A 17,854-nucleotide genomic window follows, 5' to 3' on the forward strand; every position below is an offset into this window, starting at 1 on the left:
GTGGTCTGCCTTATGCATCCTATATAACTAGTCAGAAAGAGGAATGCTACATATGTAAGTGTAGACTATGGCTTAAAGACAGTTTTATTTTGCTTTTTGATGTAAGTTAGTAAAGACAGCAAGGGCATTGTGTTCAGGAGAATCTCTGAGTAAAGAAACTAAACTTTGATAGAAATGTAGTAGATAGAAATTCTGCATTGACTTTCTGGCTGGCAAAGCAAATGATACCGGAGAATTACTGCTTCATTGCCTAAGAGTCTACTAATACATGCAGCTGTAATTAACAAGCACATCCTGAAATACCTAACAATAATGATGATGGAGACATAACATGCATTTAGAGTGTGTGCAAAGTATTATTTCAGCTAGGAACATTACTAATGAGTTCCTTGGGAGCCAGCAATTCAACCTGATTTCACAGACAAGTAACACTAGATCCTAGAAACATTTGATCTACTGGATATTGCTGGCGTTGTTTACTGTTGCCTTGTCTGAACACAGACTTCTGTAATGTACCCTTCCTTAGGGCACAAATAGCTCTCTCTCTTACTCAGGAGTAGATTGTTATTCTAACTAAAACGTAAGTGTATCTCTCACTATTTCAGCAGTTATCAAAGACTCTGCATATCCTTTAAAAGTTCCCTAAGGTATGATCTGAAACTATCACCCTCCCCCAAAGATTTATACTTCAAAACAATTAGAATATTAGTAAACAACTGTCTTTTAATCAACATGGTAAGTATGAAAAGCTCATTGAAATTTTAAAGGACTACTCTTCATGTAGAAGCTAGGAATTAAGGACAGTCAGGCAGGTTTTCTTCCTGCAGGACAACTGAAATTTGTTGAATATTGCCTATATGTACGAACTTCTCTATAGAACTCAGTGCAACACAATTTCAACCTCTTGAAAAGGGGAAGAGAAGGGGCAAGCATAATTCATAGGGGATCTTATTGGGAAGGCAGGAAAAGGAGAAATGGGATACCCCAATGACTGTTTTGCACTTCTGAAAACGTGGTAGGCAAGACCAGAATAGTCTCTTGGAATGTGTTTTGGGAAGTAAAATGATCATTGTGAAATGCATAATCCAGCTATAAGCAGAAATCAGAGCTCGGTGCCCTCCTTAACACTTATTTTGGAGGCCACCTTCAAGGTGCTTTCAGTTTTTTTGAATATACTGTTATTGCCTATTTTGCATGATTGCATCCAGAAAAACCTCTCAAGCTCTTCAGCATAGCATGTGGCTGGCGCACACAGAGGTGCTCAGTGGCCTTCCATGTCCTTTGGCAGGGGAAAGCATTCAGCTTGCCTCACCACAGATGGTTGCATGGACAGAGCTTACACGTCAGCATATGGCAGCAGTAACAGGAGCAAGGGGTCAGCAGTATCTTTAGACCATTCTTGCCAATAAACAACATACTTCAGATAAACACAAGAAAGCCAAACAAGGCAGTTATAAAGAAGGGGATTACAGTTGTACATACCAAAAGAAACTTCACTGATGAAGAGAGAGAAGGGTCAGCTAACATTAAGTACAAAATGTCATTTTCTGCATATGCATTTTGTAGGAATTTCCTACCTAAGAAGTAGGAAAAAATTTTTAGGGTTACTTCATTAACAGGCTTATTCTGCTGTACCAGGATAATTTCCGGATGATGCAGAAGCTATTGGGCATTTCAGCACACATCTCTCCTATACTACAGTTGTCACAAATTGCCATACTCCTAGCAAACAATTATGCTATATTTTTTCACTGCTTTAATTCAGATGAATTTAAAGTGGTTTTGAAAAGTGGAGGGGACTTCATTATGTGCTTAGAAGAGACAGACTTTGACAGTTTACTGCCTTGTATTCCAATCCCCCTTCCTCCCCTTCAACATTTTGACTATGTCACTCTTACTGCTGAAATACCAACAAGATGCACATTAACACAGGTACTCCAGATGCAGATGACCTTGCTTCTGTCATACACATTTGTTCCAAGCAGTTTCTTACTATGTCGTTAACTGACAATGTTGGCATAACTGCACTGCAGCTACTTTCAAAACAGGATTTAGGAGGAACCCGTAATATCTGCTCCAGAGGAATTGAAGTACATCTAAAACATCCAGCCAAAACATAAGTTTATTTGAGGATAAAGAATAAAAGCATCACATTACCATTTTTAGTTTTTCTGTGCTTAGTTTCTGGTTAATGGATATTATTAACTGCAGTTTTCAACTACTTTTAGGTTGATGCAAAAGGGAATGCACTTTGCTAATCTAAGAAATAGCTAGAAGAACTAAGTCATGTTTAAAACTACATCACACTGTTATTCTAGGCCATCAGCACCTGCCACCCATTACATTAAAAGAGGCAAAACAGCCTGACCTAAAGTTACCATAAACCATGGGTGGAGGCAGGAGGGAGGGGGTGTTAAACCAAACTCCATCTGCAATTTCCATCATGGAAAGCATGACTCAACACTTAAAGGGAATAGAGGGAAGGAGGTAACAAGGCCACCATGAAGCGGTTCATGAAGGCCACCTTAGAAGTAGTTCAGAATGCAGCAGACTGTCTTCCCTAACGCTCTTCGTTCCCTGTTCTTACTCCTACAACCAAAGTAGAATTGCACAGTGAAAAACATTCACTTAAGAGGATACTGGTGGGAGAGATGGGGCACTATAAAATAGCGCAAGCAAATACAAAGCCCATTTGATAGTAGAGGTGGCACATCGCACATATACTTTTCTGGAGAAGGAAAAATGAAGGAGAACCTATCATCTTTGCTTCTGTATACCTAACCCTTCCTAACCCTCCCTCAGGTGTTTACCTTGAAAGTGTCCTTTGCAGTCACCTATGGTCTTACAAGTCCTGTGTAGATCATTTGGATGGCAAAAGCCAGCCTAGTAAACATAAGCTTTCGCCACTTTCTTAGAGCAGTCTAAAATCGCTTCTGCTGCCCTGTCCTCAACTCCTTAATACCAAGAGAATTAGTCATCATTCTTACCATGCCAAGCGCTAAGTAATACCTGTTCTTGGCTATCTAATACCCCTTCTGTTTTGCTTGTTTGATGATTGGAATGCATTGTGTTCTTTTAAATTAGCTCTGTTAGGAGGATTTTAAACATAGAACTAAGCATTTTCTTCACTATAACCAGACTGTACAGAGTAAGTAAGATCATGGTGCATGGCACAATGGACTCAAGTCAAAACGTAAAACAAGCTGCTGAGTAACTACAGAGAGGGGAAGCAGGTTAACTTAGCTCTGCTTCTTTACTATTCTGCTGCCTGTGTACTCCTTGATCATGAGCTAGCCCCACTGGTAGCAGATGTTAGCAGAGACCCGCTCACCAAGAACTGGTAAAAGAGATTACTTCTCAAAAGCATATCGTGAGAACTAATTAAGTCTAGTTTGCAGATGTCAATGTATTACTTGAGATCTTCTCTTGCATCACTTAAGCAATAAGGATGGGGGCATGTGGGGGAGTTATGCTAGCTCTGAAAAACTGGGAAAAAAAAATCTTTTTTTAAATGACATTCTAATTATGAGAAGTTCAAATCTAGCCAGAAGGCTTTGTTCAAACAGTGACAGTTGCGCGTGATGCTATGCATGTAGGTGTCACAGTTCACACCAACAGAGCATAACGCTACTAGGAACGTGACTTCAGAAGATTATAGCTTTGAAATGCAAATCCCTAACCAAGGTCGCTTCTGCAAACATAACCTTTAAGAACTGGCAGAAAGCATTTTTCTTCTTTATAAGTAGTGACTGTTATTACACACTGTGCTATTTAAAATCTTCTATGAAAAATAAAATCAAACAGGTTCTGAATTTTGTAACTTTACTGCCTTATAATTACATAAGAGATGCTGATATAGGGTAACATTGTAATCCATCTTTCCCGTTTTTTTTTAAAGTACTTGGAAACATGTAGAGAAGCTTACGACGTTTTTCAGATTGTCCCAACATAGCGAAGAAATTCACTGCTTCTAGCATAGCTTTTCTAGCTTTGAAAGAAGTCTGCTTTGAGTGGCAGTTTCTCAGACTCCTTTTGACACTCTTAGTAATTGATATTCCCGCTACTTTTTTTTGTTCCCCACAATCCCAATTGCTGAAAACAAAACATTGTTAAAACCACTACAGGAATACCTATTCCTGACTGTACACCTTTAAAAATATGCTGGACCTGGATAGATTTAACGAGTTAAACTTCCACCTGGCAGGTACAGCATTTTCATGGTTAAGTGCCCCTATTTTAGTTTAATAGGACTACCATGGAGAAGTCTTCCATGGTAGTGTTTTGCAAATGGAAGGCTTCCCTTCCTCAAGGGAGGATCAACACAGGAGAGCTAACCCAGTTAAAAAAAAAATAAAAAAAAATTAACATGAGCATCTCATAGAGCACAGCTGCCCAAAGTTCTGCCACTTCATGATTCTTTTTTTTTCTTTCCATACTGAACTAGAGATACAGTCTCTATCAAGTGTACTGGGATTTCTACTATAGGCTTTGGCGCCTTCTGCAGCATCTAACACTGGATATGCAGGGGCATTACCAGAAGTAAAACAATTAACTCATCAGTGCCTCAGTATACAGAGTGACAAGAGTAACTTGCCACTTCACTTTATTGTCTGTGTTCAATACCTAACCACTAGGAGCCAGACAGAATTGCTTTGCAAACAAGAATTTCCATGAACCCCCCGTTCCCCCAACCTACAAAAACCCTGTCAGTTGTAGCAGCTCATGAACTTTGCTGGAAAGGAAGCTGCAGGCTGTCCCTCAAAGATGTTCTGTAGGTGCCCTTAGGGCGTCACCAATGTTATGTTTCCAAGAGAAAACAGACTAGGCATTGGGCAGCTCTAACAGAACACCTATAGCACAAAAGGATACAAATCCAAATGTTGTCATTTCCCCAGGGCCAAACAGGGGGTGCACATTTCCCCTGTCTCCTAGTCAGGGTAGCTGGTTGCTTACCTACAGGACTCTCCCTCACCACCTGTGGCACGGCACAATCTGACTTGAAGCCAAGTACCCCCTCCTAAGAGAAGGTAGCACCACAATGCTGGGATTGTAACCTGCTTCCCCTACAAAGCTATGAAGCCTTTCTTCTGTTCAGCTGCAGTGGAGTCATTCAACTGATTTGATCTGGAAAGCCTTCAGGCTTACCATAGCCTCAGAGGGCCTCCTGTTTCCAGTAGAGTTCACACTGGCCAAGCACATGAAAAGCAAACTTGATGGTGGGTGACTTTAAGCTGTGCAGTGTGACACCAACCTCCACCTTCCTCTGGCACTCACACCTGCTCCATATAATTCACATCATGCTCCTAAAACGAGTTCTGAAAGTCCTTTGATACAAGTTCATCAAGGTCTTACTCAGCGAGAGGCATATCATTTACTCACAATGAACCTGCCAAGAGACCAGTCTGCTTAATACAATGGGCTGCAGTTTTGCACCAGTGGTTTTCACGTGAGAAACAAACAGGTGTAACAAATCAGGCACAATGTGCCCACCACATCAAACATAGACACCTCCTGAATATTAAAAGGCCTTGGGAACTTTATGATGTTTTCTATTTGTGTCTTGCTGAATGCAATAGGTTCATGTACACAGCATGTGGTTGTACTTTGGCCAAAAAAAAAAAAAAAAAGAGAGAAAGAGAAAGACTGCAGATTGATCTTTCTTCCACTGCAGTCAACAGGAGTTTTGCTGTGCAAAACTGACACAGAGAAGTTTCCTTCCTCCCACATTAGCTGCTTAAATACAGCAGGTCAGTTCGGATAGGGAGGGGAAGGAAGACTGGCCAAAATAGAGAGAAGGTATTAAAATGCAGTCATTTCAGGTGTATCAACCCAACATTAACTTACAACCAATAGCAAAGCAGGATGATAGGAGTCTGCCTGTATGTTCTGTGAATGTAGAATAAAACAAATACATACACATACCCTGTGAGCAATAAATTAGGAATCATACCATGATTATGGTTCTCCTCCTAGATTTCCATCACAGATTACCTCTAGACTTGTAACTTGTTTCCCCTCATAAAAGACGCTTTCCTCATTCAGTTAGCAGAAGTTGTTCATTGCATTATCACACCTAGTGTACAATTAAGAACTATTTCAGGTTATTTATATCCAAAAAGACTCAAATTAAAACAAGCATCTCAACCTTGGAGTTCTTAGCTTTCAAGCTTCTGCCATTTCTTTAATGAACAGATTGTGATTTCTTGGGTGAAGGAAGAGAAATACAAACTTCTTTCCCACACTCCATTCCTTAAATGCTTGTTGACTCTTTTTGCCACTTTTCTGCCTTTCTTCTCACATGCTCTCTATATCTCAGTCCAATACCTTTGCTCAATGAACTTAAGCATCTCTCCATGAATTCCAAGTCCCGCTTTCCTTCTGATCTTCCCCAGCAGCTTCCAATCTCACATTTCAACAGGGTGCTCGCAGCCCAGAAAGCAACCCATGTCCCAGGCTGCATCAAAAGCAGTGTGGTTAGCAGGGCAAGGGAGGTGATTCTCCCCCTCTGCTCTGCTCTCATGAGACCCCACCTGGAGCCTTGCTTTCAGCTCTGGGACCTCCAGCACAGAGACAAGGAGCTGTTAGAGCAAGTCCAGAGGAGGGCCACAAGGATGATCAGGGTGACCAAGGACAGGCTGAGGGATTTGGGGTTGCTCAACCTGGAGAAGAGAAGGCCCCAGGGAGACCTTAAAGTGGCTTTCCAGTACCTAAAAGGGGTCTACAGGAAAGCTAGGGAGGGACCCTTTGTCAGGGAGCGCAGTGATAGGACAAGGAAGTATGGCTCTAGACTGAAAGAGAGCAGATATAGATTAGATATTAGAGAGCAATTCTTCACTCAGAGGGTGGTGAGGCGCTGGAACAGGTTGCCTGGGGAAGCCATGGATGCCTCATCCCTAGAAGTGTTCAAGGCCAGGCTGGATGGGGCTTTGAGCAGCATGGGCTGGTTGGAGGTGTCCCTGCCTGTGGCAGGGGCGTTGGAAATGGATGGTCTTTAAGGTTCCTTCCAAACCAAGCCATGCGGCAATTCTATGATTTTCTCCTCATGAAAGCAAAATTCTCTTTTGCCTCTACCTCCCCTGCATTCACAGTGTCTCAGCACTTCTGGCTGGCATTTTTCTAAATAAATGAGTATTTTTCTAAAACCAGGCATGAGGCTTGTGAACCCCAGGGGTAATGTTAGGGCAAAAAATGGATCTGATTAAATATCATTTCTCAACAGGCCTGGCAAAACACAGATGACAGAATCAGGGTACTTACTGAGAAAGATAGAACATTTGGGGATAGACTCTGCAGTAACTGGTGCTGTTTATTAACCCTGCCTATAATTACACAAGTCAATAAGAAACAAATTAGCTGTGCCTAGGCAGTGTCCCACTGACATAAGGGAGCACACACAGCCAGCTGAAACAAGTCCTTTCTCTTTGACAAGCATTCAGTAATGGGTTTGCTACACCTGAAGCAAAGCTTTATTTCAACACTTATTTCAAAAAAGCAGCAACTAGGACAACATGCCCCAGTGATCTGTGTAATTGAGTTCATGATACATGTATATCACAATGTTTACTAAGGAAAGCAGCAGATGGTAGTTACTGTTGTTTTGGGTTTTGTGTGTTTTTTGTTGTTGTTGTTTTGTTGTTTTTTTTTTTTTTTTGAACAAGGCCATGTATGTATATCATGATTATACTCAGGGTATTCCTGTTGAAAACATCACTTTAATTCAGTAGAGGATATTAAAGTTTGTTTACAAAACATACACTCCATGCAAAGAGCAGCAGATGGAGTTAACAAGCTCACCTGCTGTTTTACTTATAAACATTCTTGTAAGAGGCTGCGTGTTTTAAATGCATATGAGACATGATTAGTAATCGTTTCCTGGGGAGGGGACGTAAACACTCTGAGGAAGGTGGCATAGCTCTGGGAGAGGGTAAAACTCCAAGGCAGAAATAAAGGCAGCCCTATCACACAAGCTTATTTCCAGCTTCATAAAATAATAGACACTGGAAGCAGATCTCAGGTGCCCCCAAAAGAAATTTTGAGTGTGTGTTTGGATATTCAAAAGAACAGATTCCTTGCAGGGAATTAACAGTCTCCAGCTTGAAATTACACTGGGCTGAAACTACACAATTTACCACATGCTTGTTCTGTCTCTTCAGGATACAGCAACGTCTGAAGGACATTCCTTAGGAGGTCCAACATTCCTAAGGACATTCCTTAGGAGGTCCAATGAGAAATGCAAAAGCCACCCTTCTAGGAGCTAAGTGTAGCCTTAAGCAAATTTTCTAGGATTTAACACTATTGTCCTGGTGACCGTAAGTTTCATCAGCTGCTTTCAGTGACTGTATTTCTACATACATGCAAGAATGGCACAAGTTCACAGTAATGATTTGTAACACTGGTCAAAGTGATATAGACAAACAGTGGGGAAAAACATATTAAACAATACCAGTTTGAGAAATATTTGAAGATAGTGGTAAAGTTAATTAGCATCACCCTTTAGGTGGCAAAAAGTTCAGAGAGTGTGTTTTCTATCTTGAATACTTGGGATACAGTTCCCATTCCGGTCTGGGCTATATGTTCAACACAGATCAGAATTTCCCGCCCTGAAATTACGGAAAATAATTCAGAAGGATAACATTCTCTGCTTCATGTTTTCTATTTGTCTTTAAGAAACACAGATTTAACACACTAGCATGATACTTCATTTATGAAGAACATCCTAGTCTGATGCAACACCTGCTATGGACAGGCAAAAAGGAGTGTTTCCTTTCCATTAAGCACTGGCAATAGCAACAGCCTGCTTGCTTTGCAATGGAACAGTGCTGCCTGCAACATGTTTTTCTCAGTTAAAAGTATTTGGAGCTTGGCCTTTAGAGTGTGTTTGTGTACACGTAATGGTCCCAAACATTGGAGCTGAATTAATACAAGCTTTTGTGAAGGCTCAATATGCTGCCTTTGTTCCTTTCCGAATTCACCAAATACTAACTTTACATAAATAAATGTATAAATAAACCTTAACATCCTGGCATAAGAACTGGGGCCTAGAATGACAATATAACCACCCCACAGAGTCAGGCTTTCTAGTGTGCAAGTGCGTGTACCTTCATGATTATGTAATTGATTACTTTAAGCCAGGAAGACTTGTAATAGTGTGTACTTCAGGGCAGATTCCAGTTAGCTGCTTAGGGCATTCTCCACAGAAGGGAGAGAGAGCAATTGAAGTGTCCTTGGGCAGTAAAGAGATGTGAACGTCAATAAATAGATGTGATCTTCCCTTTGGAAAATGAGCGAATAAGAAGCAGCCACCACTGTTTTATGAAGAGCTCTGACATCATACAGATGCTTGTATCACAACCCACAGGTGAGAAATCAAAAAGAGGTGGAGGAATTTGTGACTCCTGAAAACAGCACATTGCTGAGGCTGAGTTAGATTTTCATGTCCCCTACAACAGCAGAAAGGTTTTAAGGATCTGCATTTAGACAGAAATATCTGAAGCATGCATTAGGTTCCTGAATCTTTTTGGAAGAGTCCTCTGTCCATCACCTTATTCATACCAATTTCCCCAGGGTAGCAGATGCTTGCTAAGTCAGGGTCTGAATGAAATCCGAAACATTATGATTTCCTTAATTTGATTTTTACAGAACAAAGATGGAGAACATCTGTACCACTTTAATAAAAGTTTGTTTTATTTTAATAAGAAGCAGCTCTACATTCAGCAGCACTCTGTGCTCCATTCAATGAACTTCTATTTTTCAGACATTTAATTGCTTGAAAGAAAAAGGAAAAAAAAAAAAAGAAAGCTTTACTCTGATGGAGTAAACCCAGTCAAAGGCTGTGCTGTACTCACTGGGATTGCTTGTAAGCAGCTAGAGGATACAAGCATACAACAGGAGCAGTGTCTTTGCTAGCAGAATTTTAAACCCAGACAGGCAAAACACTGCATGCTGGGCTACTCTCTGATACTAGAACAAGATACAAGGACTTTTAATATTGTTTTTAGGGGAAAAAAGTAACAGTGGGAGTTGACAGAGAACAGACTGGCTGCCCAAGCACTTCAGAAGCAAAGAAGAAAACCAGAAACGGGAAAAACATCCAGCCTACCTCCAGCATAGCTAATTTCAGCTTTCATCAGAAACCAAGCATTTAGGTTCTTGCTGTCTATACACCAGGTTATTGCTGCTTCATGCTAAGCTTCAGTGGCTTACCATGGCAGGAGGAGCAGGGAGTGAGGACAAAGGTGCCACCCTCACTGCAGACCTTGCTGTTTGGCGAGCATGGGGGTCTGCATGTGTTTACTCACCTGGCTTTTATTCCAAGACTGGCCACTGTCCATTCCTGGAAGGCACTGCCTTGGCGTTTTCCGCTGGAGGACTTGGGGGAAGAGGTGATGGGTGGCAGCGAGGCTTAGGAACTTGAAAGTAACCAAAAAAAGAAAAAGGGAAAAAGGCTCACTCCATCTGAGTTCATATAACATATTTCTCAATTTATATAAATAGAAATAATAAAATCCAAGTACTTACAAGTGTAGTGCAATCAATTCACTGCTACAAAAATCAATTATTTTAGACATCACCGTATAACAATAGCCAACGACATCAGTTCTGTTTTTCCTCAGCTCCAGAAAAAGCTGTGGGCTATGAGGGATATGCGTTGGTTTTGAGTTTAAGTTGAGTATCAAGGACTGTTGGGAATAAAACTGATACCAAGCCTGACTCATTCATCTGGGGAATAAAATTACTGCAGGGGAAGGCAGAAAAGAAAGAAGATGCAGCTTCTCTCTACCACCGTGCTTGATACACATCCATCTAGACTTTTTCTGCATTGCCAAATGGGGAGAGAGACACTGCACCTTCCTCTGGAGGAGACAATTCCTGTTTTCTCCCAGCTGACCTTTAAGAGGGCCCGGAGTGACTAAACAAGGATGAAGGAATCCATGCTCTGGGGCTAAACAGAGGGTACAGCTTTCCAGAGCACCCCAAGAGCCACAGGCTGCCAACACTACACCGACAGTAGCATTAGCTGCAAACATCCCATGTCAGCTTTTAATCTCTTCCTCTGCTCCTCTCTCACAGAGAGGAACGACTTGTGACCTTTGGGAAACTATTTTCTGCCATGTTCCTGAGCTTTGAGAGATTTGGATTGTCTTCTTTATCGACAGTTGCAGTAACTAGGAATGGGGACCAAGAAAAAATTCTGAAGTCTTAAAGTAACCAGATTGCAGGAGGTGTAGCTCTAATTTGTATTTTAATAAATAAATAAATAAATAAATAAAAAACCTAGTCATTACATTGCATAGTTTGTAATGAAATTTTGATAGCATATAGTGCAAATCTGTTTCATTAGTAAGGTGACAACAACAAGAAGTCATCTTATTGAATCACTAATCTCCAAGTGACAGCTATGTGTTTTCATGGAAGACTACAGTCTGAGTACCAGTTAGAGTGTGTCCACATACAAGGTTTCGAACCATGTCATTAGAAAGCATGAGCAGGACATAACTGGTTTTGTTTCCAGCAAAAGGTTTTGCTGTTACCAGCAAAAGGTTTCAAAATAACACATTTTTATCAGGACATAGGATAAGAATATTCATACAATAGGAGCTGTGGGAGAAAAGAAAAGTTGCTAAGGGAAAGAGTTTTCACAGTTTACAGGTTGTTTTATCAAGGAAGTAACCATGAACGAAGTGATCTGTGTGCTTCCATTGCAGTTACCTTTCACGTGAAGTGCTTAGCTCAGGTCTTGTATGCCAAATAGTGACTGTAGTGGGAGCGCTTCCATATGCACACCAGATGACACCTCATCTTTGTTCCTGGCTGTTATCAAGCCTCTGACCTGCCACAAGTCCCTCAGGGAAGCGGAGATGCCACCTCAACACACTTTGCCAATTGAGTCAATATCATTTTATACCCTTTTTAAGTGGAGAAAAGGGAGGCTGCCTGAAGAAGTTCAGCCTGCCAGCCAGAAGCACAACCAAGAGCAGAACAAGGGCCTCATTAGCCCCAGACAGTCACCTTCCAGTTTAAGTATGCAGATACTCTGTTTGGTTGGGGCAGGGAAGGGCATCATTCCAAATTAAAATCTGTGCTATGAATTTATTTCTTTTAAAATCTAATTTTTTTCCCCCCTTATCAAGTATGCTTATGTAAGTTCATAAGAGAATGTTTGTTTAGACAAAAACACCCTGCCATAATTACCCCTTATGCCCATCACACAACAGTTAATGTTTAAATGGTCCCACCACCCCTGTTATTGGGATTATGAGGACATAATTTCAACCACAAGCAAGTTTACACAGTCATACTGCTGAGTCCCATAACAGAATTGGCACAGGACCTTAGGGAGACAGGAGGAGACACTGGGAGAGTCCCTTCATTCCCTAGTAAAAGGCGTTGTTGTGAGCTTACAGGGTGATGGGAGTACAACAGCATGCAACAGGGCTGTGGGGAAGAAGGCAGGAGCAGGGACAGGACAAATTACCACAACCTCAGCTGCAGAAAATAAAATATCCCAGGCGGTGCATCATGACCAGTCAGCAGCTTCTCTGGGGCAGTGTCCTCTAAGATGCCTGTCACTGAGGAAGAGGGATAAAAGTGTGACCAGGCAAAATGCTAGAGAGGTGAAGGTCCCACAAATTTACTTGGTACTGTAACAGGTGCTACTTCAGGTAATTTTCACCACATTATCCCAAGAGTTATCTGTTTTAGTTTACTGTTTCCATCCGTTCCAGCACAGACTCATGCCACAGAAAACAAGTTGCCTGTCAAGCACTGGTTATACAAGTGGAAGAGGTCCACTGTCCTGCTCTAGCAGAAGTCCTGGGTTGGCCACAAGTCTTATAATGGTTTTAATGTGACTTTCCTGAGAAGCAGTATCAGGCAATACAACAGCTAGCTCAGCGTTAGGTACATTATGTAGTTCCTTCCACTATAAGAATAGAAACAGTTTTTCTTGGAATGAAAAACAAGGGCCGTGAGCCCCTCTCAATTAAGCACCATCAAAAGGAGCAAAATAAACTTGTTTTCCTAAGCCTTGGTGATGTAGCTGCATCACAGCTAGTTTACATTGTAAAAACCTGTCTTTCACAACACAAAGTCCACGCTCCTCACAAGCAAGGGAGGAGAGCAGAAGTCTTATGGACTCCATAAATTTTGTGTACCCAGAACTACCTAAGCATTGTCAGAAAAAATAACAAGCAAAATCCTTCTCATCACAACCCAGCTGCAAGGGGTTAGTATGTTTGTTTGGCATCCAAATGAGTGGTCTTTTATATTCTGTTTGTTGCACGAAGTAGGAGACACACTGGTTTTACACAGTGACAGACACATTTCTCCAGTGATGAAGACTGGCTGTCCTGCCACGAAAAGTTGTTAGCATCAGGAAAGAGACAACACTTCCTCCTCCAGAAGAGGGGTACTATCCTAGCAACAAAATTCTGATACTCTTCCCTATGACCATTATCACATGATTCAGTAGTCTCAGCACCACTTGTCTAATTTCTGTCCTTACAGATATTAATTATAATCTATCAGAGATTAGACTAATTATAAACTGTAGCACACCAATGCAAGCAGATTCAATAGTTGGATCTTAGCCAATTTAGAGTTCAAGGACTTCACCTTCAACCACTGCTTTTATTGATAGTTACAAAAAGCTACATCCATCAGAAGCTGAAACTTTAACCTCCTACTATGAAAGTAAAATCCACAGCATGGGAACACTTGCATTAACAATCATCAAACATTGGGGTAAGTACATACCAAAAGAGTGCGAAACAGCCCAAGGAAGAGACACTCCTGCTTTTCTCTGATACTTTCTCTGCTCTCCAAGCCCTGTAAGAGGGAGTTCTCTGGGTCTACAGCCTCGCTTTCTCTCCACCTGGCTCCATTTTGGCTGGGGAAGGGCATGAACACAGCAGCCGGAGGCTCTGGACAGAACGAAGAGGTTAAACAAGGAGTGGTTGGACTTCTTACAGCTTGAAGCAATCCCTTGCTAGGGGCCTGAAACCAGGGCCTGTAAAACCAGGCCTCCTTTTGTAGGTCTTCCAGCCCAGAATATTTATTCCCTGTCTTTGTCACAGAGCGCACGAGGGAAATGATTTTGCTGCTGGATTAACAAGGAACCTTATTAAAGGTTCCTACTAAATTCCAAAACTTCTGCTGCAACTGGGACAAGTTTTTCCTTTAGGCCATCCTGTGGCCATGCAATTCATGACATCTGCGGGTAACAGGCAACACAGCTTCATTGCCTGTGCTGCTGCAAGTAAAGTTGTACCCTACTGCTGGCCCACAAAACCATGCCCCTCTCTTCAGTGCTTAGTGAGAGTTTTCTTTGCAAAACCACAGGCATAATTTTTACTTGGTGGTTTCAAAAAGGCACGCTACATATTCCCCTGAAAAAACACAGAGTTCCTTATTTACTTTCTCAAAAATACCTGTCAACCATTAAAAGCTGTTTTGCAACAACCCAAGGTAAGGAAGCAGCATTTCCCAGTCCTTGAGAGCTTCAAAGTACAGCTCAGCCCAACTCAACACCAAGCAAACTGAGTATCTTGCACTTGCTGGAGGGGCTAATGATGCATGTGTTCCTCACAGGCCTCCTCCTGCTGCTCTGCAAGATGGGAGCTGTCATAAACAAAGCACAGATGCAGCATGACAGAGCTTTGAGGTGTTCATGAGGTAGCCTCACATTGAAGGCTACCCCAGGAGAGCTGAGGTGGCTGCACAGCACATGAGGTATGGGCAGCAAGATATAGGGCTCCCAGGGCCCCCTTCCCAGCACCTTAAAAACCTGGGAGCAAACCACTGGATTCCAGCATTCAGTGCATCACCCAAGGACATTCCTGGGAGCATAACCTAGTGTATTTCTGTCATTTTGACAAGAAAATTGGATTGTTATTGTTTTTGTTTGTTTGTTTTGTTTTGTTTCTGAGCCTCACACCTCCTCCAAACTCCTACTTGCCCCTGTATCACTGAACTCCGGAGAGCAGCAAGTAACGCTGGGCTTTAGAACTATCTCAGAGGTCTTGACTGTGAGAGTCCACAAAATGCCAATCCAAAACAAAGCCAGCTAACAAAAGAAAAGAAAAAAGAAAAATCCCTGAGCACATTAAAGCAAGATAAAAAGAATAGCATTTGCCTGGCAAGCTTGTGCCAAGTTGTGTATGAAGTCAAAAGCAGAGAGCAAAGACTCACTGTAAACAAAGCGAATGATTCGTCTCCTGGGGATTTGTCTCAGGGGCAGAGTCAAAAGAGCTGATTTCCTTCCCTGTGTGGTGGTGAATCTGTTGAACGACCTAGAAATAGAATAACTTTATACGTTATCAGAAATATCTTCTCTTTCATCTGCCTGTGTAACATGGAAGGTGCTGATAAGAATCCCTTTGTGTGAAATCTGATTTGGTTGGTGCTTTTGTGCAAGTAACTCAAAAGGGACAACAGCAGGAGGAGGAAATCAAAATCTCATGCACTTGCTTAGACTTGACCTAATAACTGCTACAATTCCATGGACTGCACACCACAAGCGTGTTCTCCTACTGTTTGTAGCTTTGTCTGTGAACAGCTGAAAGATGATCTATTTAAGCAAGTTCTTCTTTCAGAATGATTTCCCTAAAAAATTTATAACAGGAATCCCTGAGCTGTGTATCCTTTGCAGCCATGTTACTAGGAATAGTCTGTATTCAAAATGCTAGCCAGACTGGTTAAGTTTGAATGGCCTGAGTAATCACGTGAAATTATATGAATAACTTCTATTTTTTTCAGTCTCAGCTGCACAGCAGAAACAAGTACTCATGAGCTTATAATTCATTATTTCTACATACTCTTTACACTATGTCTACAGAGATCTCTGCCATTACCAGGGAAAGGAGCAGTAGTGGCAGCAGAGTATGCAGCAGGTATAGCAGGGGTTAATAACTCCAGTATATGAAATGCATCTGAATCTTAAGTCTCTTTCCATGCGGAGAAGAAAAACTGTATCTGTTTAATTGATAAATCTCATCTGAGCAACATGTAATAACCAGTGGTATCAGCATTTGGTGGCATTTCATTACATGCTCAAATGCAAATCCATGCTAACAGGACATTATTTAGTTTACCAAGCTGAGGACTCTTGGACTGAGAAATGCTGAAAGCAAGATTACTTTATAGTTTGAGGGCACTCCTTTCATGCATGAAAACATAAATGCACATTCATGAGTTCTCTGAGGTTTATCAGACGTATTTCATATGTTGCATCTGTCCTCCAACACACAAGGGCAGCAGTGGGAACAGCACTTCAGCGTCTGCTGGGAAAGCAATAAAGTTAATCTGAGCGGAGATAAAGCTAACACATAAAAGAAATATTTTTTCATTATTATTTATTTCATGAAAACGTTCATGTGTGTTGTGACAAAATGCATTATCACATATTTTCTGGCATATGGTGACAACACATGTTCATGTGTGTTCAGGCATGTTGTGAAAAAACATGTTTTCAGGCGTGTTGTGACAAAACGTGAATAGACGTGTTTTCAGGCATTTGGTTACAACACCTGTTTATGATTTCAGGGCTTTGATGACAACGCACGTGTTCACGTGTGTTGCAACAAGATGCATTTTCACATGTTTTCAGGTGTTTGGAGAAAACGCGCCAGGCGTGGACACCTCTGAACACCTGTGTTGTGACAATACACAATTTCATGTTTTCAGGGGGTTGGCAACAACACACATGCTCACTCATGTTCACACGTTCAGCCTATGGAAGCAGCACGTGGTCACGCGTATGGAGGTGTGTGGCTGCAACATGCCTGTTCACTTCTGAAGTGGCAACACATGCTCACGCATGTCCAGGCATGTGGTGGCAACACGTGTTCACACATGTGGAACCATTCAGTGGCAAGACATGTTTACACGTGTTGAAATGTGTATTGGGAACACTCATGTTCTCATGTGTTCTGCTGTGTGACGGCCACATGCCTGTTCATGGATGCGTCAGCAACACATGATTCTGCCTGTGGCAGTAACACAAGCATTCACGTCTGTGGAAGCCTGTTGCAGTAACATGTGTTCACACATGTGGTGGCTACACCCATGTTCATGTGTGTGGCAGCTACCCCCATGCTGACGCCTGTTCAGGCATGTGGCAGCTACATGCATGTTCAGGTGTGTGGTGGCTACACGTGTTCAGGCATGAGGCCTGAACACGTTCAGGCGTCCAGGAGCAATAGCCTTGTCCACACATGTGGTGGTAAGAGACGTTTTCCATGTATGGTTGAAATGTGTGTGGTTCAGGCACATGGCAGCGACTCCCGTGTGGCATTCATTTATGTACCCTGAGACATTTTTTCTCATATTCTGACCTGGTCCTCTGTCTGTCTCCACTCTGCATCACTGCTGCTCACTCCTTTTTGTTCAAATGCCTTTCAACTTCAGCTCCCACCTCACTCACCGGTGGTTCTGGCTGTTACATAGCCTTTTTGCTTAATTGCCATTCCAATTTCTCCTTCATTACTGAAACCTGCTTTGCAAAAAAACACATGGAAAAAATAATATACTGCTCTGACACAAGACCAGTGATGTTTTATTCTCATATATTCATCAAGAAGAACATCCAGGTTAGTCCCATAAAGCCAGTGATTATATATGTCAGTAATAAAAGGATGGGACACTCAAGAAGTCATCAGTTCACTGCTTCAAGATACCCAGAAGTATTATCACAAATATTATCACTGCTCCGGTTTTCTGAGTCTGACAGGTATTTCTAAGTCTGAGGAAAATGAATACCAGTGAAGTAATGCCATAAGCCAACTCTCAATACTCTGCATCCAACTCCTCTTTAAAAAAATAAAATAACCAGAATTCATTAATTCATTCCCCTTCA

General features: G+C 41.7%; 1 protein-coding gene across 24 annotated transcripts in view; it reads right to left on the bottom strand.

Moving 5' to 3' along the window:
* LOC311206660 (transmembrane protein 170B-like) overlaps positions 1–17,854 on the bottom strand; it is a 43,899-nt gene that overhangs the window by 22,372 nt on the left and 3,673 nt on the right. For 4 of the 24 annotated variants that reach the window (XR_014618208.1, XR_014618211.1, XR_014618217.1 and 1 more), the window contains exons 2-5: positions 15,190–15,290; positions 13,756–13,922; positions 11,710–12,569; positions 10,299–10,409 (exon numbers count right to left, since the gene is read on the bottom strand). Coding sequence is in view for 2 of the 24 variants with exons in the window: in XM_084282189.1 (XP_084138315.1) it covers positions 12,472–12,569; positions 13,756–13,922; positions 15,190–15,290 (366 nt within the window). In the remaining 22 variants the exon portion in view is untranslated. Of the gene's footprint in view, positions 1–5,969; positions 6,074–8,313; positions 8,601–9,666; positions 12,570–13,755; positions 13,923–15,189; positions 16,281–17,333; positions 17,492–17,854 lie in introns of those variants that run through there. The other 20 variants (XR_014618209.1, XR_014618215.1, XR_014618218.1 and 17 more) reach the window with 17 other exon arrangements.

This window comes from Netta rufina (genome assembly GCF_964035555.1).
Source record: "Netta rufina genome assembly, chromosome: 2".
In the NCBI taxonomy this organism is placed as follows: domain Eukaryota; kingdom Metazoa; phylum Chordata; class Aves; order Anseriformes; family Anatidae; genus Netta; species Netta rufina.